Source organism: Parasteatoda tepidariorum, chromosome 12 (genome assembly GCF_982258835.1).
Source record: "Parasteatoda tepidariorum strain Cologne lab strain chromosome 12, Ptep-v5.0, whole genome shotgun sequence".
NCBI lineage: Eukaryota > Metazoa > Arthropoda > Arachnida > Araneae > Theridiidae > Parasteatoda > Parasteatoda tepidariorum.
Window position 1 is genome coordinate 22068955 of NC_141766.1, and position 27600 is coordinate 22096554.

Sequence of the window (27600 nt, forward strand, 5' to 3'; positions counted from 1 at the left end):
AAATTCACCTGACTTTAATCCAATAGAGCATTTGTGGCCTTACTTGGAAAACCAAATTCGTGCTGCCACGCTACCCCCTCGCAATGTGAGGAAATTGTAGGACCAGTTGGTGAGTGCTTGGTACCAGACACCTCAGACTACCTATCAGCTCATAGTGGAATCAATGCCGCGGCGGATGATAGTAGTTTTGAGGGCTAAAGGTAGTCCTACATGGTATTAGCAGGGCCGTCATAATGTAATGGCTCTTCGGTGTATAATAATATTTTAAAGTTTTTAATGTTGTCTAATACCTAAGAAGCTTTAAACAAGTTTTTCAGATGTTAATTGTCAAATGAATATAACTGCAAACTAATATTTACATTTTATTAAAAGACTAAAACAATTAAAATTTGTACAATATAAAATCTTAAACAAAATTTACTTATAGACTACTTATTTAACAAGTGTTTTTCTTTTAACATTAGATTTACTTTTGACTAGAATACTAATGTCCTTTTCATTCATTTCTTCATACAGCAACACTAGAGAACACCACATACATATTAACAATATCCATTCACAAACAGTGGTTATTACATACGCAGTGCTGAACTGAAACAAAAACAAACAAATATTCAAAACACGAATTAATTAAAATTTAAAATCGTTAAGAAACACATTTAATATTTTGTCTATATAAAAAATAATATGCAGTGCTAAATTTCAGTATATGCCTGGTATTTATGAACGGTAAATTGTAAATGATTTGAATCGTTATCAGGAAAAATTTTTCTTCTCATCTTTTTAAACGTCGCTGTTTATTTATATAAAATTTTATAAAATTGCAAAAAACATAATAACAAACATATTATTTACAAATTATCTATTATTCCATTATTTATTAATTTGATTTATTATTTTACAAAAAAATACAAATATATTGAAAATGGAATTATTAAAATTTAAAAATTTTGAATTTAAATTTTTTTCTAAAAATATGGTTTTGTTTCTATAACATGCGTTATTATATACACAGGGCTGAACTTAAATAAAAACAAACAAATGTTCAAAACACGAATTATTTAAAATTAAAATCGATTGTGTAACACCATTTATTATTTTTTATTAAACAATAATATGCAGCGCTGAATTTCAGCATATGCCTGATATTTATGATCCCTAAAATGTAATTGATTTACATTGTTATCAGGAGCATTTTTTCTTCTCTTCTTTTCAAACAATTTTTTTCTCTTTATGAAAATGTGAAAAATAATACAAAATATTACTCTTTATATTTTCTATTATTTTTCACATTTTATGTTAATTTTGGTTATGTTAATTTGTTTTGTTTTGTTATATGTTAATTTTGTTGTTTATTGTTTAGATTTATTATTTTACAAAAAATAATTAATCTATTATTAATATAATTATTTAAAATTGAAAAATTTAAAATTAAATATTTGGGATGGGACAATGGACTATTGACAACGGTTTGGAAAACATCCCTGAGGATGATCTGAACTCATGCCATCACAATTTTGATCCTCTACAGAGGGGATCGCTTTTCTGCTTTGGTAGGCCGAAGACCTTCACACGATGTCGAGCTCTTTACAGTGGAATAGTAGTTAAATGAAGACCAATACCACACACCCTCAGTCCTTTCATAGCCTGATCAAAGTAGTCACCCACCCTCACAAGGACCGCAGCAAGTGATGCTTTACTTCGATGTTCTACTGGGAACTGTGACTTACGATCAGTTTACTGTGGCACTATATGGGAATATTTGGTTTTGTTTATGAAACAATTATAAAAAAATTCGTTTTCTAAACCTAATAACAGAGTTCATACGCAGCGAAACAAAATGGAAGTAACAGGGATGCGTGCTTTCGGCAAAAACTTTAATAAATTGGTAACGAAAAAAAATAGTAAAACTTGTAGAATAGAGATAATTGCGCCCACTCTTGAAAAGTGTCTCCTTAAGATAATTGTAATAAAATACCATTTCAAGTGATACTTTGGATTTTTGATATGTAGTGGTTAAATTACTTAAACTAAAAAATAATAACATAAAAATAACTTTTATTTCGCTTGCACTAAAAAATACTTTTTACCTAGAGCAGCAAGTTGGCATCTTTATAGTAATATAAAAATAGATTTTTTAAAAATTTTTTTTATGTATGTATCTACCAGCATATATTATCTTCTCTAAGTAAATGTAGATCCAAAGGTGGAGGATATGAAATTTAAATTCGATAGTGGAAGCTAATATTAAAAAACTTTCAGCTTTATCACAAAATGGAAACCAGATTTTCATTTTTTCCAAGTGCGTATGAACCCTGAAATCACTTTCATTTAAATCAAGTTCAAGCAGTGATCTTTAGAAAATATATCAATCATGCATTTTATTGCAGTTTTATAACAGTATACTTGTAAGGAACAGAATCAATAAAAATTATGAACTTTCTCAAAAAGTGAAATGAATTCTATTTTACTTCTTTAAAGTGGTTTTCTCCAGAAATAGCTTTAACATAGTTTTTGAAAGTTCTTTCACCAAAGAAGATAAAGAAGTCACAGCTTAAGTGCCTTACACTTGAAGCAAAAGTTATAATTTTAAACTGTGAATGCCATCGTGCTGTGAAGATATATCCGGCTCTTGGAACGGAAAGATAAGTAAGATATTTTAAAAATTATTAAACTATTTTTAAAAGTTCCAATTTGGTGACATTTTTCAAGCTAGATGAAAATTATCAAAATCAATGTTTTATTAACATTTTTTAAAAGAAATTATGAAACGAGATAATGTAGCATTCGAGAAAGTTTTTAAATATTAAAAAATTGGACCACAAATGCTTTTCATTTTCACAAAACTTAAACCTTTCTTCATATTGACGTTTCGTGCCATTTTCAAAATAAAGACAGAGATTGCTGGTTAAAGATAGGCTGAACTTGATCTAACAGTAATGAGTAACTGTAGCAGAGATGTCAACGGCTCCGGACAAGCCAAAATAATTAAAAAAAAAAACGGTAGATATCTACAAAGTAAATTTTGTAAATATTCGACTATTTTTGCTTGCTTTTTAAAGGTATAGCACGACATAAGTACTATAGAGTGATGAATTATATAAGCCTACGAATTATTAAGAAATAGTGGTGGATAAAAATCTACTGAATTGAATTTATTAAACCAAGAATCACAATTGATAAACTACCACTTTAAAATATATATTTGCTGTCCGGAGCAAGTTGGCATCTCTGCTGTAGCAAACTCAAATCAGTAATGAAAGTAGCATATTATTCACAAAAAAGCATCACTTCACGCGATAACAAAGTCTTCGTAAAACAGCCCTAAAAAAACGGACCACCCTGAATAACTTTTGATCTAATGATCGGATCTGCACGTTCTAGGCCTCATTTTTAATGGTTCGAGAGGGTGACGTTAAATATGCTAATTAATTAGAACACACGATATCTTAAGGTACGAAACCAGACACAAAAACGTATTTTTTCTAAATAAACAATGCCTTCTTTTCAACTGATTCAGATTTCTGACCCTCTAAGATACTGCAGTCAGGGAAATATGGTACCTATAGTTTTTTTTCAGGACAACGATCCAAAGTTTGGACCCCTTAATGCTAATTTTATTTTTTGCGTATTTCACCATATCTGGAAAATTCTTTCAAGCGAATTGAAAGATTTTCACAAACAATTGAAAAATTCTTTTATCCAAAGATAATTTCATGCAAAAAATAAATTTTAGTTAATATTTATATATTTTTTTTTATTACTTAATAAAATATTAGTCGAAAACATTTTGAATTTTGAGGTATACAATTTTTTACATCATTTAAAAGTATGCTAACTTACACGGCAAAATGCAAAATTTGGGCGAAAAAGGTTGAATAGTTCCTGAGAAGTGGAATTTTAAAAATGTGGTATATTTACAATTTGATTTCTCAGGAACTATTTATCTGATTCCCCTCTAATTTTGTACTCTGCCATATAAAGCTGGATACTTTAAAATGATGTAAAAATTGTATTCCTTATAATTAAATTTTTTTGACTGTTATTTTATAAAAAAAAATAAGAAGAAATATTTACTATATTTATTTTTTGCATGGAATTATTTTTGGATAAGCGAATTTTACAATTTAGTGCAAAAATGCTTCAATTTGCTTAAAAATTTCCCGAGATATGGTGAAATAAGCAAAAAGTAAATTTAACATGAAGGGGTACAAACTTTGGATCGCTTTCCTGACCAAACTATGGGGACCATATTTCCCAGATTGCGACTATCCCCTATATTTTGGGGATCAGAAATCTAAATCAATTGAAAACAGGGTATGTTGAGTAAGAGAAAGAGCATTTTTGCGTCTAATTTCATAACTTTAAATATCATCTGGATTAGTTGATTTGATTAGCATATTTGAAGCTCCCCCTTTGAGCCATTAAGATTGAGTCCTAGAACGTGAAAATCCGATCATTAGATCAAAAGTTATTCAGGATGAGCCGTTTTTTGAGGCTCTGTACACAGAATCGTGGGAGAATAAGTTAAGTTAGTTAGATTACATGAGTTTACCTTTGTAGGCAATTGATAATTAATGTCTTCCATAAGTCGACCATCATTGTTACAGAGTTCTTCTATGCCTACTGTAATAAGTGCCGATACCCCTAAAGAATTGAATTAATGAAAAATTAATATTCTACTTTTTTGGCTAAATATGTACATTATTTACAATATTAAGGTAAAATTAAACACCAGCACCTAAATGATGTGGTTCTTTACAACTTTATTCAATTTCAAAACACATCTGAAGAAACAATTTTCTTATAATTATATTAAACGGAGTTTCTTTTTGACATACTGTTTTTGAAAAGAATGGTACTTTTTTTGTAATGAAAAATTCTCTGAAAAAACGAATAAAATATTGTTTATAAGAAATATATGGGTAATAAAAATTAAAAGAAAATCTTCGTATACCAGCAAAGAATGTAGTTTCAAATATATAGTTCAAATTTTAAGTCGATTGGTAAAAGTTTTTTTTTTTCGAGATTGGCCAACTGTAAACAATTTTTTCGAGAAAAAAAGCATTTGAAATTAGGTAAATCGGAAAACCGCTTTGATTTCTTCAGTCTTGGCTCAACTTTTTCAAAATTAAAATACTTCTATTTTATTATGAATTTTTATTTCATTATATTTTTGTGGTTTGTGATTGTTCCTTTTAAAACCTTAAAGACATTGCGTATTTTGCACAATACAGGAAATGTGCCCCTGTTGTAGTTGAAAGAGACTGAACCAAAAATAATCTAAAAGTTATGCGAAGATGGAGTAAAGACGACCCGTGAGAAAACTGAAGTTTTCTATAGGCTGATTGGTGCGAACATGCATAGTGTTTGAAAAAATTTCCTTTAATGAGTGTTTTTCATTGAATTTCATTAATTTTTCATCAAATGAGAGTAATTACTTTTTCATGTTTTAAATATTTTTTTTAACAAAGAATTGCCTCAGAAAAAAATCATGGTTCAAAATTATAGCAATAGTAGCTAACTCATTTATTATGCTTATGTATTTATAATGTTAATTAATATCACTTTAACTATCTCATATTAGAATACCTTTTCTAGATTTTGCAGACTTGAGTGCATTCAAATTTTGAAAATGTGGCCATTTTCTGATGATTTACACCAGCATACCTGCCAACTTTTACGCATTTGGCGTAAAATTTTATTTTTATATTTAAAGTGGTAGTAAATACATATTTTCTTTACTTTAATAAACTTAATTTTTAAATGATTTTGATCACCACTATTCTTAAAAAAATTAGGCATATATATTAATATGTGTTACTCCCATGGTTGTCATCTTAAGCTTTTTCAAATACAACGTATTTCTTTGCTTAAAATTGAAATTTTAATTCCATTTCAATACCACTGGGAAAAATCATAATGGAAGGGATTAACCCCTTGGGGACGGGTGATTCAGAAAAGCATTCGTACAAAATCAGAATCAAGTTGTAATTAAATAAAAAACGGTAACTTAAATGTAGTCGTTGCTGATTTGACTGACTTACTTCGGTTTTACTTTAATTATTGTTAGTTTAATCATATATATAATCAATGTGAATTCAAAGTATAACTAAATAGTTTTATTTTGAACAAAGTAATGGTGAATTAAAAAAATCAATCAATTATAACTCCTCCCACAAATGAACAGCTAAAGAAATACTTTGATTACCAGTTTTATATTTTTACCCTGACTGATACGGTTTCATGCTGTCACGTATTTGTGACAGTCGGCGCGAAAGGGTTAAAAGTTGGCAGGTATGCACCAGTCACAAGTATATTTGATAAAACAATAATGATTTTGAAAATAAGTGTAAGTATGTAACTATAAAGAGTGTCTCATATTAGAAATCTTTGCCCTATCAAAATGTAAAGGTGATGGAAAAAAATATAGAAGCACTCCTACACTTATTCTATGTAACTCTATTCTTTTATCAGCAAATATTTTGGCAGGTTTTACATGACCAAACCGTTGGCACAATGTGACAGATCATGTATGAAGCTTTTAGAAATGGTGTCCTATTTACCCATGCAAGGCTTGCATCGACCAAAATGAGAGTTGCAATTTAAAGGCCTCTCTTAACCACAATAATTAAAAAGCTATCTAATATAAATACCGCAAAAAATTCAAAACAAAGGAAATGCAGTAAAAAAAATTATACAATCACAATAACAAAAATTTCAAAATTTCTGTTATTAGAAGTAAAAAAAATTTAATATATCTATATATATAATTCAATTTATATATATAATATATATATATATATATATATATATATATATATATATATATATATATATATATATATATATATATATATATATATATATATATATATATATATATATATATATGTTACAGGTAGGGGGTTAGACAACAAGATGGAAACACTTCTATACAAACTATATAAAGCAGCAAATGCCTTGGAAAATTTTATATGGCAAAACTGTTGGCACAATTTGAAAGATCATATTTTTAGCTTTTAGAAATGTGTCATTTTTACCTATGCAAAATGGGCAACAACCAAAATGAGGAGAGGAAGTAATTAACTTCCTTTTATTGTTATTATCAGCAACCTTTAACCCCTTGGGGACAGGTGATTCAGAAAAGCTTTCGTGCAAAATCAGCATCAAGTTGTAATTAAATAAAAAACGGTAACTTAAATGTAGTCGTTGCTAATTTTGACAGACTTACTTTGCTGTTACTTTAATTATTGTTAGTTTAATCATATAATGATCAATGCTAATTCAAAGTATAACTAAATAATTTTATTTGAACTAAAGTAATGGTGAATTAAATAAATCGGACAATTATAACCCCGCCCACAAATAAACTGCTAAAGAAATACTTTGATTACCAGTTTTATATTTTTACCCTAATTGAAACGGTTTTATGCTGTCACGTATTTGTGACAGTCGGCCCGAAAGGGTTAAATCTTCCTTTAGGATTAGAGTATTTTTTTAATTGTTGTTGTACGGAAAGGGAAAGGAAGCTTTATACTTCTATTCTCATTTTGGCCGATGCAAATTTTGTATGGGTATAAAAGACACCCTTTCTGAAAGCTTCAAGCACGATCTTTCAAATCGCGCCAACTCGACACGAGAAATCTTTCATAACATGTGCATACCTGCCAATTTTTAATCCCTTCCATTATGATTTTTCCCAGTGGTATTAAAATGGAATTAAAAATTCAATTTTAAGCAAAAAATACGTTGTATTTGAAAACGGTTAAGCTAACAACTATGATGGAAAGACATATCAATATATATATGCTTAATTATTTTAAGAATAGTGGTGATCAAAATAATTTAAAAATTAAGTTTATAAAAGTAAAAATAGTATATATTTACTACCACTTAAAACATGAAAATAAAATTTTACGCCAAATGCGTAAAAGTTGGCAGGTATGCATGTGCTGCAAAAAGGAAAAAATCTTTACATAGAGGTAGAATAGAAATGTTTCCATATTTTTAACCAATCCCTGTATGTATGCTACCAGCACATTACTGTAGGAACAAACCTCGTCTCCTTACCTAACAAGCATGTTGGTAAAACAAAGAATGCTAGGCTCTGGCGATTTAGAAGTGTTTTTTTAGATCCTTTTACATCCCAATAAAGTATAGCTTGAGATATGACGAAAATAATGCAACTACTTAAAGCCAATAGCGCTCCAGACATGTGTCCTATTAGTATTGCAAACACCTAGAAGAACACATAGAAATGCTCTTTAAACTGCATAGAATAAATAATATACTTCAAACGATCGTTATTATATGGTAACTCTAGGTCAGACAACAGTATGGTGATTTTCAGGGGGGAACAGTAGCTAAATTATTTTCTATGAATTTATTTCTGTGGCAGATATTTATGCTTTCATATATGTAATTACTACGGTTTCTTTCATTGTAGAAAAATTTTTCGACTTTGCAAAAAACCAATACGTATCGGACGTGAAATTCCATGGTTGAGCGGTCTCTTCAATCGGGTAAATGGTTTGTAGCGAAAGAGTTATATATAAAATATATATATATATATATTTTATATATATATATATATATATATATATATATATATATATATATATATATATATATATATATATATATATATATATATATATATATATATATATATATATATATATATATATATATATATATATATATATATATTTGTTTGTTTGTTTGTTGTATTTGGATGTATATTGAATATATATTTGTGATAATCCGCCTATAGTCTGTGCTGTCTTTTCTTCAACTTAATAAGTGTTTAAAATCCATTCATATTACAAGCACACATGCCCGCATATGCTTATTTTATTTATTTATTATTACATGAACATATGCAACCTGCATAAAATTGTTGAGCCATGTCGATAGTCGGATGTACCAGTCCTCTTTAGTTGCAAATAAAATAAAAAGTTATTATAATTTTTTCCATCTCTATTTGAGTAAAAGGAAAACTTCCATTGATGGTGCCATCACAAGGAAACACTTTCCTAATAATTATTCTTCATAACTTTAAATTTGACAACTCGAGTATGAGCATCTTCACATTTTCATCAGTAGTACCTTTTCACTAGACATTTTTATCAGTAGTAACTTTTCACTACCTTTTCACTTTAGACAGATCAAACGATATTATTTTTTTAAATACTTTTTCACATTTTCAACGGTTGGACTGCAAGGCCACGCAGTGGGTCAACATCCAAGGTTTCGTGGCCGAAATTAGTATTTCCTTGAAATTTGTTTCAAAGTTTTTTTATTTTTTTTTATTTAAATGTTTCTATGTGCAGGTAAATTGAATCCATAGTTGAAATTTTAAAATACACTAAAAATACCCTAAAAACAAAATGTCTGCTGAAATATGGCGAGCAAAAATAAAAAAAAAATAAGTACGTTTAAATAATTAAATATAGCAATGAAAATATAATAATTTTCGTAATTTTACATTAGATATAAAAAGCAAATTATAATTCCGAAGTAATATTACAAAAAAGCGCAAAAACATGAAAAAGAAACAAAATTTTTGTTTTTCGGTATATTTAGTCCACCTTTGCTATATGGGCAAAATGGGGCAGGTTTTTTCGAAAGAAGAAACATCAAAGAAGATAGCAAAAAGAAGTTTAGCTAATTACCTCGTGGAACTTTTTGGAACTAAGTTTCGAAAGTCATTCAAACATTGTAAAATGTCAAATGATAAGATATAAACTATAAGTTTGTCAAGAGTATTAACGAATCCAACAAATTGAAAAATTGTACTATAATTTCAGACTAATTACTCTGATGAAAATGTAACAGTAAGGTGAAATTCCTATACATATTTCTGAAATAAAAATTTAAAAGTTGCATTTAAAAAAAAACTTTGTAAACATATTTTTCATTACATTGTACTCTCGTCGGTTCAAAAAGTAAACTATAATGTTTGGAATGATTATGAATGCTTAATTTTGGCTATATTAAAACTGCCTACGCATATTTTTGTTGAAAATTTAATTTTAGACTTTTGGCCAAAGATCATGGTCTTCTGGCCCTCAGTGGGCAAAGGGAAATCCAAAGCCTTCCAACATTTTTAAAATCAAAATCTGGCTTACACATCAATCACCAAAAGACCGTTAGAATTTAATATAACCATGTAACCAAAACATTTCTGTGGTTAAAAAAATAAAGCAGCTTAAAGAAAGTACGATTAAAAATGGATTTCGATATTCATTTAGTCACGACATTAAATTATAACTAGCTATAAAGTTTGTATTGAATAAAAAGTTATAGGTTACATTTATTGTTAAAAGAAAAGAATAGCTATTAATTATTAATAGCTAGAATTAATAATTTTTATAAAATAAAATAAAATAAAAATGACGTAGTTTATTTTATTTAATTGAATTAGAGCGGGATTTGGAACAAATAAAAATAATTATAAATTTATGAAATAAATAAAATGTAAAAGTTAAGAAGCATATGTAATGCGTAGGCTTAGCTCGATACTGCTCATCCCGGGCTTTGGTAGGATTCAAGCCTACCGTAACCCAGGATGCCTCTTTAATCTGCCTTTATCAACTTTGTGCATCCCGGGTTTTGGTAGGATTTAAGCCTACCATAAACCAGGATGCCTCTTTAATCTGCCTTTATCAACTTTGTGCATCCCGGGTTATGGAAGGATTCAAGCCTACCATAAACCAGGATGCCTCTTTAATCTGCCATAATCAACTTTTTGCTATCTCTTCTTCTATATGTCTTGTCTAGGCATTATAAGACATAATTTGCAGTGAGTACACAAACCCGTACATATACAGGGATTTAAGGGCCTTAAATGTTTTCAAAAGTTGTGATAAAAGTCAATCAAATATTAATATATTTAAATAGTTGTGAAAATCTCTACACATTATTTTTCGTAGGAAAATATATCTGTGCATGTTACATTATTTATATTATATCTAGGATACAAACAGCGATGTTCCGTTAACACGTTGAGCGCCACGCTAATTTTACATGACTCGCCCTTCTGGCCACTGTAAATAACTACAAACTAAATTTGCTATTTTTTTAGATGGTTTATCGTAACATATTTGACAAAAGTGGTGAATTATATAAGCCTACGAATTGTTCAAAAATAGTGGTGGATAAAAATCTACTAAATTGAATTTATTAAACCAAGAATCACAATAATTAAGCAAATTTTGAATACATTTTCTGCAATTCATTAAAAGAGTGTAAATTTTATAGTTCTATATCATGTTATACGCTACCAGCCAGCTGCTTTCCGCGGCCTATGTGAAAGGTTAGCGTCAGCCACCGGTGGTTGACGCGGTCTAAATGTAATTTCAGTGTCAGCCACTGGTTTCTGACGGGTCCTAAATGGAAAGTGTCAGCCACCGATGGCTGACGCAACGCTCAACGTGATAAAAGATACAAAAATTAACTCACTCATTTAAAAAAAAATTGTAGATAAATAGAAAAAAGAGAACAAAAAGACTTTGAATTTAACCATTGTAGATTTGATTAACTCTTTATGTAGACAATATTTTAATTTCATACTTACCCATTCGTACTTGTTTGAATGCTGCGTAATCTTAAAAGGATAGGCACATATCAAAATATAACTTAAAAAGTAACTTAAACAAGAACACGATGATACAATTGAGACAAATTTCTTGAACTTGTTTTCTTCTTTAATATGAACTTCGTACAAAGCTAAACTAAGTAAGGAACCTGAAAGATTGTAGAAGATATAGGTATTTATTTACAGTCCTTGTCAAAAGCACAAGTGTGAGCACAGTCATGTTTTTCAAGAAATTTCCAAACAGAAGATCGGTTGCCATTTCGAGTTTGCAGTAAAGAATCCAATTTTTTGAGCTGTAATAAAAAAGTTCTCTTGGGCAAAAATTTAAAAAAGAAATGGGCAAAAGCACAATGGCAGAGAGTCCTAAATTTTAATTTTTTGGTTTCAATCGGGGTAGCCACCACAGACTCCAGATCTGATCGAACTTTTGTGGGATGAACTAGACAAGGATGTGCGTGAGCAGATGCTATTCAACACAGAAGACCTGTGGTGAGCTCTTCAAAGTTGCTGGGGTCACATAATCGAACTTTGGCAAAATTGATCAGGAAAAGTTCTTATCAAAACCAAGGATGGGTTTCCTGATGAACGCGAATTTCATCAATGATTATGTATAAATAAAAATAAAATACTTATTTTTTTAATCCTTTACATTAACAATTATTATTTTTAAAATGAGACCAATAAATCTAATTTTGAATGATACAGTGTCCTCTGAAATTTCTGGATAACCAGGGGTGTGCTCAGATTTTTGAAAAGGACTGTACTTTAAAATTATAATATTTTAAAATATATTTTAATCTCTTTTGAAAATTAACCCCTTAACTTGTGCTCTCGAGTTAATTCGAGCGAGCTAAACAGGTCAAACTGTGCACTGCACACTCGAGATAATTCGAGTGCCGTTGTATATTATGCTGCTATAATTTTTCACACTCTAATATAATCGAGAATTGCAAATAACAATGTGAGAGGTAAGAAAAAAAATCGTTTTATTGATATTTATCATTTACATAGGATTGCAAGCTATGACACTTATTTATTCAAGAATTAAATATATAGAGATACCAACTTGCTCCTGACAGCAAATATATATTTTAAAGTGGTAGTTTAACAATTGTGATTCTTGGTTCAATAAATTCAATTTAGTAGATTTTTATCCACCACTATTTCAAAATTCTTAGGCTTATATAATTCCCCACTTTATAGTATTTAGGTCATGCTGTACCTTTTAAAAAGCAAGCATAAATAGTCAAATAGTTTCAAAATTTACTTTGTAGTTATTTACAGTTTTTTAAAAATTATTTTGGCGTGTCCGGAGCAGTTGGCATCTCTGAATATAGCCTTTTTCCATGGAACAAAAGCGCAGTATATCAAAGAAGTCCACTAAAAGAAAAGACACTGTTCCATACCTGCCAACTTTTACGCATGTTTGCTTTTTGTATATTCTTCGCATTTATAAACTTAATTTATATTCTTTTTAACAACCAGTATTTTTAAATAAATTAAGCGTATATAATAATATGCAATACTATCGTGGTAGACATACCCTCCAACTTATGAGGATTTTGAAAATAATTCTTTCTAGTGGTAGCGAACCAAAGTAGAAATTTTTAAAGCAAATGGATCTCTCATAAAACTTTTATCAGAACTTAAGAATCTAGCCATATGGCCTGCACTTTTATAAGTAATAGTGGACAAGTTACGCTAAAATTAATTTTTTTTAAATATTAAGACATTAATTTTGCTACCGTCTGAAAAGAAGATTTCTGAAACTACGGAAATTCCGTAGCAGTTGGAGGGTATGGTGGTAGACTACATAAGCTTTTATCGAAATAATGTGTATGTTTCTGCCTAAAATTGTAATTTAAATTCCATTCTACTGCAACTGCGGAAAGTCATCCTCGAAAGGATTAAAAGTTGGCAGGTATGCTGTTCTAAAGTGTGTTTTTTTAACATAAAAAAATGTTTTTTTTTAGCCGTTTTTTTTCAAAGAAACTGCGTTAAGGGTTTAAGGTCTGTGGGAAACCTTCTAAGATTATCAACAATGGTCATATTTTGAGAGGGTTACGCTGGTGCATAACAATTATAGAAAATGGTAAAATATTTATGTCAAAATATGCAATGTCAGTACATTCGTAGTCATTAAAAATTTTCAATAATTTGAAGTGCATAAAATCGCATAATTCAATTACGTTATTTTGTAAGTGAAAAAAATAATAGTGAATGTTCAACTTATATAAAATAAAATTGTAACTACTTTTTAAATTTTTAATGCACCATACGAACCAAGTTTGAAGCCAAGGCTGATAAGTTTAAATTATTAGTTCATAAATATATATGTTTACTTTAAAGTTTTACTTAATCCTGAATATTTTTTAATTGACAGCAAATTATTGTTTAGTTTTTCATTGAAAGTTTTTCAAACATTTGGCAAACTTGCCTGAAAATCTAAACATAAATGTCTTAAAATTAAAGCCCTTAAAAATTTCTGAAAATCTCATAGAACCCAGGTTCCTAGAATATCTAAAGTGGAAGCCAAACAAAAATTTAAGATTAACTTAATTTGTTTCAATTTGCTCACATTTGAAAACTGCACAATTAATCAGTCTGATATATGTGTTTGAGCTGTTTGTACGTAGTAGTGAACAAAGTCATTGAACATTAAATTTATAAAAACAATAATAAAATGTCAAATCATAAAATTTACGATCACACTAAATAGTCAAATAAACTTGAAGGTTATACTGAAACCTGAAAAGGTAATTATATGCATATACAAGATTGCTATGGGCACTAAAAATTCAAAAAGTGCTGACTAATAAAATCAAAATTTTATTAACACGTTCACGCCGGGAAAAGTGAAAATACTGGTACGGGAAAAGAGAAAAAACTGGTCGAAGAACTATTTCAATATTAGATAATATTCGGGAGGAATTAATCTATTCTCAACAATAACAATTCACTGTAAGGAAATTTATCACGGCGAAGAAGCAATTCAATATAAAAATTGCATCCGTTAAAAACAATTGGTAGTTATGGATTTCTATTATTGCTGGAAAAAAACTAAAAAATGAAATTTATTGTTACCAGTTTTTACTCCGGTGCGCTGCCAAGATGAGACAATCTAGCGTGACCCACCGGTGGGTCACCCCGGCGTGAACGTGTTAAAAGAAGTTAAAATTAGCAACTTTAGATAGCATATTTTTTTCCAATTTACGATTGAAAGTAAAAGCAAAGAATGTATTTGCTTTGAATATAAATATGAAATGTAAGAAGTCATAGTGATAGTTACTATTGAATAATTAAAGACATAATAAAGAGCTTTTAATTGAATTTCAAACTTTTACTTGCTCGTGGAAATCCCTGCATATCCTTAAATCTAAACTTATTCAAATTAACTTCATTGTGGAGAAAATACAAAAGATAGATTATAAGTAGACACACTTACCAGGGAAACAACTCAAAAGCATTAAGCAAGTAAATACTCCAGATACGGAGCTGCTGGCAACAGCTTGACTATAAGAAAAATCATATTTTGAGTTATCATTATGGAAAGCTTTGGATAAAATTGATTTGGTGTCTTTCATTAGGCAGACAGGAAAGTTTATGCAAATAATTGAAAGGTGATCCTAACAAAACATACTATGAAGATAGTGAAGACTAATAATTTGGAAAAATATTATTTTTTTTAATTACCAGGCCATAGCAATAATTCAAGCGACATATATTTAGTTCCAAAACTAGCAAAAGTGAAAGAGGAAATTTCTTTCATTTTGAATACAGCGTGTATATCGCTGTGAAAGGCCAAATTTAGCAAATGTCCGAAAAATTTGGAGAATATTTAAACTTACTATAGTTCGTTCACCAGGAGTTGGCACTTGGCTCCACCTCCTTGGACACAGAGTTCATTTCTGCGAGGGGGAGTTAGAGGAAAAACATTTCCCCGACTTGAAATCGAGATAACCTCTAATGCACGCAAAGCCTCCACACGGTTTTTTATTAGTAGTCCGATCAGACCACTATGAAAGCAAACCAGGTTACGAAAGAGCCCTTTAATGGAAAATCGAGTAAAAATAAGAAAGTGGTAGTAAATACATGTCTAAAAATTTGTTTAATTTTTGAATATGATTAGTTTGTCTTATTTACTTGTCTACCACTACCGATTCAATTCTCAAATATAGATGACAAATTCCTCTCAATCACTTTTAAAATAGAATTTGGTGTCATGCGCTCAAACTTTTTAAATAGTCTGCCCAGACTACTTATAAGAAACCGTCTAGAGGCTTTCTGATGTAGAAAGTGATGGCCAAACACAAACAGTGAATTCTTTTTCAGTCACTTACTTCGCTTTATCATCAGCTATTATACCTTTCGTTATTCTAGCTAATTCATGTTTAAAAACTTTTTCCCAGCAAAATATCTCAAGAAGAACAAACTATTCAATAAAAAAAGAGAAATATCAACAAGTTTGTGAAATAAAATTCACATGTTCAAAATATGCACATGAAGATTGCGAAATAAATATTTTTGTCATACGATCGCCAAATAGCAGCCTTGTTCACATCCTTCTCCCCAAAATAGCGAAATAGTATCATCCGATACCACGTGATGAAGGCGGAGTCAAGTGCCAACTCCTGGTGAACAAACTATATATCGCTGTGAAAGGCCAAATTTAGCAAATGTCCGAAAAATTCGGAGAATGTTTAAACTTACAACTTACTCCGAATATTCAATAAAATATTCCGATGTGAGCAAAATATTTTGCTTAATTTCCCGTGCTCGGACTAATTTTAAAATCCAACAAATTATATTCTTCAGTGAATGTCCAAAATCTTTGCGAAATATTAAAAACTACCACTTACTCCAACATTCAGTAACATATTCCGATGTGAGTAAAATAATCTGACTCAATATTTAATTTCACTAGCTCAGAACAATTTAAAATTCAGCATGTTTTGATGCTATGCTGTTGCATAAAAATATATAATTTTTTTTGCATTTGAAATAGTGCGCTTATTGCAAATTTTTTCTCTTTCTTCCACTGACACCGAATCGCATATCTGCCATCTTTGACTCCTTCTTAGTATGGATTTTTAAAATGGTAGTAAAATAATTACTGAAAAAAATCTTACTACCGTTAAAATTGCTACCGCTAGAAATATTTATAATTTGATCAGATTGACATTAGCTGTCGTAAAAGCTTTTATTTATTTGTTGTAATTATTCATATCTAGTGGAAGTCAAACTCATTTATAATTGTTATTACAAATCAATAAGATTCATGGAATGACATAAGTTTCTCTACCACTTTAAACATGAAAAGAAAATCTTACGGAAAATCAGAAGAGTTGGCAGATATATGAATGACTAAATTTCTATTTGCAAGTAAGGGAAATATGATAAGGAGCAAATGCAATTTTTATTTAAAAATAAATTACGGCATGAACTTTCCGGACAACTCAATATATTACTAGTGAATTAAAAAAAAAAATTGGAGAGGAAAACCACGAAATTCTCCTACTGTTAGCCTGACGACAAGGTGACTCTAACCCATGATTCGTCTACCACTGATGATATTTTACGTTAGCACTGTGGTCAGTGTGAGCTAGGTGCGGAATTCGTATCAACCAGTCATTGCTGGAATTCGCACCCGGTTCACCTAATTAGAAGGCTCTTTATCAATCGTCTGAGCTACCACGGCTTCCCCAGAAGTATTGATTTATTCTAGGAACCTGGTGGGCTATGTGACCCCAACAAAATTAGAGCTTCAGTCACCATTTTGTACACTGTAATCTTCGGCCAGAGAGGACCTCTTGGACATGGGCCCAACACCGCACCAAACAGGCTATCCCGGTCCAATATTTTAGGTGGCAGTACGAATTGACTGTAAGGGGTCCGCAAAAGTTGAAGTTAGGACATCTGTGTTCATTCCAAAGAATTGTATAGAATTTTGATCATTCCAGTTTATGAACACCCATTTCATCAAACCGTGACTGGGCAAGTAATACCTGAAAGCATTATCTTAGGTACCACTAGAAGAAATTTTCCCACAAAGCCGAAAAAGTTTGCAGCTTTGGAAGTTCCTCTGTTCAGCAACAATAATAATCCAACTACTCATCTACAACCAGAATATATCACTAAAACTAGGAAAATTGCTATATACTTCGATGATTAGACCAATTCTCACTTATGCTTCACCTGCCTGGACAACCATACCAGAATTCCTGAAGAAAAAGCTCAACCAATGTCAGAACAAGATACTGAGAAAAATCACCTGTGCCAGATGGCTCATCAGAAATACAAATATTCATAAAGACCTCAAGATCCCACCCTTATCACCTATAATCACAAATTAAATGCAGATTTCTTTGACAAGGCTGTAAAATACAATACAGCTAACTTCAACCAAATATTCAACTTCTAAAACTACAAAAAAGATACAAAATTCAGACCAATAGCCGCTCACTTTACATCCGGCGCCTCATATCACAATTATCAAAATAAATAGAAGTCTCAACAAATTTCTTAATCACAGATCCACCTATATCATCAGATTCAACAACAACAATATAGAAAGAATCTATCAATATCTATCAAGCGGTTCTCCTCGTAGACCATCAACTTGCATCCAGTTCTACAGCCACACATAGTTTAACACGTTCACGCCGGGAAAAGTGAAAGTACTGGTACGGGAAAAGAGAAAATACTGGCAGAAGAACTATTTCAATATTAGATAATATTCGGGAGGAGTTAATCTATTCTCAACAATAACAATTCATTGTAAGGAAATTTATAACGGCGAAGAAGCAATTCAATATAAAAATTGCATCCGTTAAAAACAATTGGTAGTTATGGATTTCTATTATTGCTGGAAAAAAACTAAAAAATGAAATTTATTGTTACCAGTTTTTACTCCGGTGCGCTGCCAAGATGAGACAATCTAGCGTGACCCACCGGTGGATCACCCCGGCGTGAACGTGTTAAGGCAAGCTGCTTTGCTTTATTTTCATAATTTTTATTTATTCAAGCAAGGTGCTTGAATCCCCCTCATAGCTACCACACTGCCTGCTGACCTCAAAGAACTCACACAATGCTAAATAATTTACAATGGATGGGATAGGGGAGGCTTCGCGGCCCAGGTGTCTAGCTAGCTTAACAAGTTCAGCTCAGAAGTGCCTCTGTTCAAAAAAGGAACGAGTCTCTTATGTAGGATATAAATTTTAATAAGTCTTAACAGAAAGGTTTCTTAGTTCCTATCGAAAACAACCTAGATACAGAGATGCATACCTGCCAACTTTTACGCGTTTGGTGTAAAAATTTTTTTCTATATTTAAAGTGGTAGTAAGTATATATTTTCTTTACTTTTATAAACTTAATTTTTAAATTATTTTGATCACCACTACTCTTAAAAAAACTAAGCATATATATTAATATGTATTAGCATACCCTCCAACTGCTACGGAATTTCCGTAGTTTCAGAAATCTTCTTTTCAGACGGTAGCAAAATTAATGTCGTAATATTAAAAAAAAATTAATATTAGCTTAACTTGTCCACTATTACTTATAAAAGTGCAGGCCAGATTCTTAAGTTCTGATAAAAGTTTTATGAGAGATCCATTTGCTTTAAAAACTTTTACTTTGGTTCGCTACCACTAGAAATAATTATTTTCAAAATCCTCATAAGTTGGAGGTATGTATTAGCATGGTCATCAGCTTAAGCTTTTTCAAATACAACGCATTTTTTTGCTTAAAATTGAAATTTTAATTCCTTTTCCATGCCACTGGGAAAAATCATAATGGAAGGGATTAAAAGTTGGCAGGTAGGGAGATGCCAACTGCTCTGGACAAGACAAAAAATTAAAGAAACGGCGAATAACTACAAGTAAATTTTGCAAATATTCGACTAGTTTTGCTTGCTTTTTAAAAGGTATAGCATGACGTAAGTACTATAAAGTGGTGAATTACATAAGCCTACGAATTACTTAGAAATAGTGGTGGATAAAAATCTACTGAATTGAATTTATTAAACCAAGAATTAACAATTGATAAACTACCACTTTAAAATATATATTTACTGTCCGCAGCAAGTTGTCATCTCTGTAGATATGAAAAGGTTTTGCTATCAGCGCATTTTTCTATTAACCATTGACGGTTATGAACGAGTTCAGCTCGCAATCGAATCGTGCCTCATAATGCGCGCAAACGAGTTCCACTCGGGAGCAAGATTTCTACCGTAATGTTTAGTAACGAGCACTACTCGGGTAGTGAAATTTTTCCCCAATGTGCGCTGACGAGCTGAGCTCGTTCGCCGTAATTATTCTGCATTGACTATGTTAAAAACGAAAAGTACGTAAAAACTGTTATTTATGTACTACGAATACTTTGAGAAATTTTTAAACGCGTGAGGCGAGCTATCTACCGCATCCAGAGAAGCCAACTTGCTCCGTTTTGTAAAATAGTATTTCCCAGTGATAGCGAAAGTCAAGTTACTTTCAGTTTAGTATTTTTCCTTTTAAGTAATTTTTTCACCACTAAATATCAAAAACTAGAAGTATCATATAAAATGCAACGTTAAAGCAACAGTCTACTGGTTACTCTATTAAAAAGTAGGCGTAACTGTACATCTTCAACGAAATTATAACAATTCCAGAAAGCGGAGCAGTTGGCATCGCCAGAGAAGGGGGACATTTTCGGTAGAACTGCGGTGAAAAATAGCTGCCACTTTCGACTACTGTTTACTCGTAATACTGCGCGAATTAATGAAACGAAAACTGCTCATTTCCCTGACCGTCAAGGGGTTAACGCCCAGCGTCTTATATTTAGGACAGTTCCTTTTTTCAAAGACATTCATTGTGGTGGGAATCTTTTTTCAGTGTTTTCATTTATCTGGGGGAATTAAGAGATTCTCAGATAACACAATGATTCAGTTATTTCTGATTAGATCTAGAATTATTAGGAGCAAATACTTTTTGATCTATCAAAGACTTTTTGAATGCTCTAACTGCAGAAAAACCAATTAATTTCGATAATATATTTTACCACTTTTTCCATCAAACCACTTTTTGTATCATTTCGAAATATAAATTCGGGACAAAACGGGTTAAGGGACAAAAAAAAACCGACAATGGGTTTTCACACTTTTTACATGTTTAAGAAAAGAACCTATTCTTAAGTAAATCAACTGAGTAAAAGGAGTGAGGGTTAATTAAGCATATCCGAAAATCGTCGTAAAAGTTTTGTTGATTCTCCTTTTCTTATGTTGTAAAGTTCTACATGATGTTTAGACTTTGTTTTCGGTGCATAAGCCTTTTTGACTTTAAATGATATTCAAACAAATGATTAAATTTTTTTTATTCCGCCATAAACTGCATGCAAATTTTATAAGGCTTGTAATTGGCTTGTCCTGTTAAGCATGTAGAATTTTTTGCAGCTCTGGAAGTGCCTCTTTCCAAACATGGAAAGATATATAGGATATAAATTTTAATCAGTCTTAGAAGAAAAAGATCTTAATTCCTCTCGAAAACAAGCTAAACAGGAAATGGTTTTGCTATAAGTTTTTATTTTTAGGGGAAAAAACCCTGATCTGAAATGATCTCTGCTATTACTTCTTACATTTTTGAAAGAAATATCCTATTCTTAAGTGAATACAACTGTGAAAAATTTGAGGGTTCACTAAGCATATCCGAAAATCTTCGAATAAGCTCTGCTGATCCTCTTTGCTTTATGCCGCAAAATTCTACATGATGCATGATGTTATACCTTGTTTTCGGTGCATAATTATTTTTGACTTAAAATACATAATATTGAAATAAATAAACGAATGATTTAAAAATTTTCTATAATCTGCCATAAAAAGAATGCAAATCTTTTAAAATTGGAATTTTCTTGTCCTGTCAAACATGTAGAATTTTTTTTGGCAGCTCTGGAAGTGAGTGCCTCTTTTCAAAAAAGAAAAGAGTTTTGCATATAGGATATAAATTTTAATCTGTCTTAGTAGAAAAAGTTCCCGACGAAAGCAAGCTAAATATGAAATGGTTTTGTTATCAGCTTTTTTTAGGGTCACAAAAATCCTGATAATGAAACGATCTTGTTACCAATTTTTACATTTCTGAGAAAAGATCCTATTCTTAAGTGAATCGAACTGTCAAAATGTTTTGAGGGTTAACTAAGCTTATCCGAAAATCTTCGGATAAGCCCTGTTGATCCTCATTTTTTATGCCACAAAGTTCTATATCATGCTAGGCTTTGTTTTCGGTGCTTAAATATTTTTGACTTTAACACTAGGCTTACGGGAGGCGTCATTTTGACGCATTTCGAGTTTTGTAGGGAAAATTACAAATTCCGTTTGAATTTTTCTTTTATCTCTTGTAATGACTTTTATCCATTGATCGAGGTAAATATATATTGAAATCTATTTTCTTCAAAAGCGTTGAAATTCTCTATGTGGTATACCTATCTCTACGGATACTCGTCAATTTGACGCAATCATAATTTAGACAAAATTTCGAGTAAACATGCAAACATCACGTCAATAATAAATAGGAATGTACTTCGATCCGTTATCCGATATCGTTATCTTAAATGAAACAAGCGATAAACAACTGTTGCCGATAAGTAATAATAGAAAGAACAAACGCAGAATGTCAGTTGATGCCAGAGTGCCAGATTTTGAAGGTTTCTGTTGCTTAGTTCGAGTATTGAAAAATGAAATACTAGATTATTTCATATACATATATCTCATATTTTTTCTTATAGTATATAATTACATTGCTTTCTAAGTGCAGCGATGCCAATTGCTCCGGAGACGCCAAAATAATTTAAAAAACGGTAAATAACTGCTACATAAATTTTGCAATATAAAGTGGGGAATTATATAATCCTACGAATTATTTAGAAATAGTGGTGGATAAAAATCTACTAAATTAAATTTATTAAACCAAAAATCTCAATTAATAAACTACCACTTTAACACCACTGAAGAAATAAGCAAATGATTAAAAAATATTTTTAATTCTGTCAGTACCCACAAATCTGGAAAAACGCATCAGTCATTCTATTTCTCAAGAAAAATAAGAACCCAAGCTGCCCTGAGAGTTATCGCCCAATCAGTCTACTTAACATACTTGGAAAAATATACGAAAAAATCATCTACAATAGAATAAAACCACTTCTTACAGTCCTCCCCGACGAACAGTATGGATTCCGACAAAAACTAGATACCACCAAACAGTTACTCCGAATAATAGACTATACTGGCAGAGCAATCATAAATAAAGAAACAATAGCCTTCCTGATGATCGACATATCCAAAGCATTTGATAAAGTATGGCACACTGGTACAATATATAAACTCATACAGCTGAATTTTCTACCCGGCATAATCAAACTTCTATCCTGCTATCTTTCTAATAGAACATTTCAAATCACCTTCAAACACAAAAAATCCACAAAGAGAAACATCACAGCCGGAGTACCACAGGGCAGCATTCTGGGACCGATATTATACATATTATACACTTATGATTTTCCTATAAACAAAGCCGATTATAACAGCATAACAGCCTATTACGCAGACGATACCGGTATTATTATTAAATCCAGAAACCCAAATCATGCTCTTCAAAAACTACAAGACCATATAGACGAAATAGAAGACTGGTGCTTAAAATGGAAAACTGCAGTAAATGCTGGAAAATCACAAATATTAATTATACAAGAAAGAAGAATTAAAATACTTCCACAACTTCAACCAAAAATGTTCAACATACCAATACCAATAGTTAAAAAAGCAACTTATCTTGGCCTTATAATCAATAGCAAACTCACCTGGAATGATCACATCAAAAGCACAATAGACAAAGCAAATGCAGCAATAATAGCCATACAACCATTAATATATAATCAGAATATGTCACTTAAACTAAAGAAGCTACTATATACAGCAATGATCCGCCCAATACTTACCTATGCCTCACCTGCCAGGACAACGATACCTCAACATCTACTGAAGAAATTAAACCAATGCCAAAACAAGATCCTTAGAAAAATAACCTGTGCAAGATGGTTCATCCGGAATACCAATATACATGCAGACCAAAAAATACCAACTCTATCACAGCATATATACAAGCTAAACGCAGATTTTTTCGATAAAGCCATAGAATGTAAAACAGCAAATTTTAATGAAATCTTTAAATTTGAAAATTATATCAAAGATAAAGACTACAGACCAATAGCTGCACATTTCACCTCCGACGCCTCATATCATAACTATCAAAACAAATAATTTCATCAACCTTTCTGAAAATAACGTTTACTCATGCTGATACAATTCTTAACAACTCCAAAATCAAACAAACACAGTTTAGAGCAAGCTGCTCAATTTATTTTTGATTCCTTTTTAGTTATTCAAGCAAAGAGCTTGAAACATTCATAAAAGCAACTCCATTGCCTGCTTACCTCATTGCTCAACCAAAACTGTTCAAAAATTCCAGATGAATGGGATAGGGGCCGCTTCGCGGCCCAGGTGCCCAGTAAAATCTAAACACTAGGACTAGGACTAATTCTGTCATAAGACGCAAACAAATTCTGTTAAGTCTTTGAATTTGCTTGTCCTGTTAAGCATGTATTATATTTTTTTTGCAGCCCTGGAAGTGCATCTTCCCAACAAAACAAGGAGTCTTGTATAGAGGATATAAATTTTAATCAGTTTTAGTAGAGACAGTTTCGATCGAAAGCAAGTTAAATATGAAATGGTTTTACTATCAGCTTTTTTTAGGGGCACAAAAACCCTGATAATGAAACGATCTTGCTACCACTTTCTGGATTTTTGAAAAAGATCCTATTCTTAAGTGAATCTAACTGTGAAAATGCTTTGAGGGTAAACTAAGCATATCCGAAAATCTTCGGATAAGCTCGGTTGATCCTATTTGCTTTATGCCACAAAGTTCTATATGATGTTAGGCTTTGTTTTCGGTGCATAAATACTTTTGACATAAAATAAATGATATTAAAACAAATAAACAGATGATCAATAAAAATATTTTTCATTCCGTCATAAAAAGCATGCAGATTTTTTTAAGTCTAGGAATTTGCTTTTCCATACAAGCATCTAGATTGCTTTTTTCAAGTTTTTGAATTTGCTTGTCCTGTCATGCATTTTTTCTTTCTTCTTTTTAATAAATATTTTAATGTAAATAATTTTTGACATAAAATCTTTCATTAGTATAAATTTGCATTAAATTAATTTTGGTTTATTTATTCAAATTGTTTTATAGTTTTGAATGATTAGGTGAAACAATCTGAAACCAACAGAACATTCTTTGAGCATGCAACACATACACGTTCAATACATTGTTATTTCCATTTTTAATTCAGCAAACATTCAAAGAAACAATAAAACTTTTTTCACTTACCTAATGAATGGAAGAGGTGGGCTAAATGTATTCTGATAAAGGGCAATTAAATAAGGAATGGTTATTCCAAAAATTTGGCAGCACAGGGCAATTAATATTAAATCACCGCAATTAGCCATGCACCTGTAACACAATATATTGGTTTATTAGAAGTAGTATGATTTCATAGTTAATTAACACTTTCATTACGACAGCCTGTTTCACTGAAGTGAAGCCACTAAACGATACAACGTGCCACGAAGTGTGCAGATTGTATAAGATGTAGATGATAACAAAAATTACTCTTAAATTAAATACACAGAATAGGGCTCATGCAACGCCTCCTATGACTGAAAGTCTCCTCACGGTTTCCTATAGGTAGTCTGATCAGACAACCATGAAAGTAAACTAGTTAACGAAAGAGCCATTTAATAGAATATCTAGTATAAATAAGAAAGTGATAGCAAATATACGTCTAAATTTTTTTTCTTCAAATTTATGAATATGATTGGTTTGCGTTATTTACTTGTCTACCACTACAGATCAATTTTCAAATATATATGATAAATTTCTCTCAGACATTTTCGTTCCTTTTAAATTGAGATGATTTGGTTTCATACGCACCACTGGTTCACTTTTTAAATAGTCTCCTCAGACTATTTATAAAAAACCGTGTGGAGGCTTTCTGATATAGGAGGTGACGGCAGTGTTAGCAATAAATCTCATTATGATCACAGAAATAAGATTGTTGTCTTATAGACATTTATCGACAGTAACGGAGATGCCATAGTTGACTAAATATACAAAATATAATGGCAAATATACGTTTAAATTTTTTTTTTTTGAAATTTATGAATATGATTGGTTTGCGTTATTTACTTGTCTACCACCAAGGATTCAATCCTCAAATCTATATGCTAACTTTTTCTGTATTACTTTCAAAATAGAATTTGATTTCATGCCCACAACTGGTTCACTTTTAAATAGTTTGCGCTGACTACTTATTAAATACCGTGTGGAGGCTCCCCCGCGTTGGTAGGCCGACGACCTGCACGCGAAGTCGAAAACTTTACGGTTGAACAGTTTCACGAGAACCGATGCCGTGCACTCTCGGTCCCAACGAAGGCTGATCAAGGTGGTCACCCACCCGCTTATTGACCACAGCTAGTGATGCTTGACTTTGGTGTTCTACTGGGAACCGTGTCTTTACAATCAGTCCACTGCTGGGCAATAGTAAATTGAAAGAAATATACTTACATATCAGCTAACTTGTATGGCCGTTGCGAAAGAATTTTCTTAGCAGTAACAATATTATAACGTTTTGACGCATTGAAACTTCAAAAAATTCAAAAAAATCCCCCTTATAGTTACCATACAATGCTAAATAATTCACAATGGAAGGGTAGGGGGACGCAGCGCGGCCCAGTTAACATAACTGAAGAAGAAGATAGTTACGGCATGTTGAAGCTTTTAAAAAGTGAGCTAATTATCCAAATATCTGTAAATTTTAGTTTGTAGTTATTTACAGTTTTTTAAATTATTTTGGCATTTCCGGAGCAGTTGACATCTCTGTATACGTGCCAGCTCATCCAACGCCTCCTATAACTGAAAGCCTCCACACGGTTTTTTGTAGGTAGTCCGATCAGACCTGATGCTAAGATAACCATCACATATGAGAAGAATTTGCTTTGAATATGAATAACTTGAAATGTAAGTCATAGTAGCAGTTACGATTAAATTATTAAAGGGATAATAAACAAACAAAACTGAATAGTGTTTCTACCACTTTTTACCCTTTTAGTCGCCTGTCTATACATATGATGCATATTACACACAAAGAAATAAAGTAGCGGTATTTAGAAATTAAAAAGAAATAATAATATAAAAAAATTAAATTAAAGCAAATTGAAAAACAAATTCACATATATCTAGCACTTACCTGTATATTCATATGGTTAATACTTAGTAAAACCTATTTCGAATACGATCAAATTCATACTAAAATGCTTCTGTTGAATAAGCTCAACTTGTAAAGAGAGTTACTGCAAAAAATGTAAGATACAATATAATGAAGGTCGTACCGTAATAAAATCGTGAGGCATAAGGCCAGATGAAGGTTTACGCGAATGATAGGAGATTTGAAAATTTACGGCGAATTGTTTGTCTTGATAACAACGATTGTCTGTGGTCAAAAGTCGTGAATAAGTTTTAAATTTATCACATAAAAGGTAATTTTTTTTGTGGAAGTATTTAGTTTGAAAAGTGATTTCTGAAAAAAAATATAGGTTATTTAAAAAGTGATTTTAAACCTATAAAAAGTTTAAAATGAGATTGAAAAGCTATAAATTATTTGAAATATGGTCAATTGAATTTATGGCAAATTTAGTTGCTGAAGTATATGATTTTCAGTTTTCTCCCAGTCGATATAATGGTTTTAAATAAAACCCGGAAGTTCAATTTCTTGAACATATTTAAAGTGCTAATGATTTATAACAATTAATCCAAGTAAAATTTTTATTTTATTTTATTTTATTTTATAATCATCGTTGAACAGCTGACCCAATTTTGAGTTAGCAACTACCAATGTTCAACTCCGTAGCCTTGTAG

The 27600-nt window shown here is 31.1% G+C and overlaps 1 protein-coding gene across 1 annotated transcript; it reads right to left on the reverse strand.

The window, feature by feature from the left end:
* Positions 1-356: 356 nt before the first annotated feature.
* On the reverse strand, positions 357-27103 carry LOC107455914 (uncharacterized). Its single transcript, XM_043047646.3, has 7 exons — positions 26933-27103; positions 25015-25137; positions 15048-15115; positions 11582-11751; positions 8074-8242; positions 4556-4647; positions 357-591 (listed from the first exon to the last, which is right to left on the reverse strand). Exons 2-7 carry the CDS (start codon positions 25131-25133, stop codon positions 433-435), a joined length of 777 nt encoding a protein of 258 aa, XP_042903580.2. The 5' UTR covers positions 25134-25137; positions 26933-27103; the 3' UTR covers positions 357-432.
* Positions 27104-27600: the final 497 nt, after the last annotated feature.

Coding starts and splice junctions, on each gene's coding strand:
- LOC107455914 (XM_043047646.3), bottom strand. CDS start 25,133: ATGGCTAATTGCGGTGATTTAATATTAATTGCCCTGTGCTGCCAAATT. Junction 11,752..15,047: donor GCTTTTGAGTTGTTTCCCTG/GTAAGTGTGTCT, acceptor ACAATCTTTCAG/GTTCCTTACTTAGTTTAGCT. Junction 8,243..11,581: donor ATTCAAACAAGTACGAATGG/GTAAGTATGAAA, acceptor GTGTTCTTCTAG/GTGTTTGCAATACTAATAGG.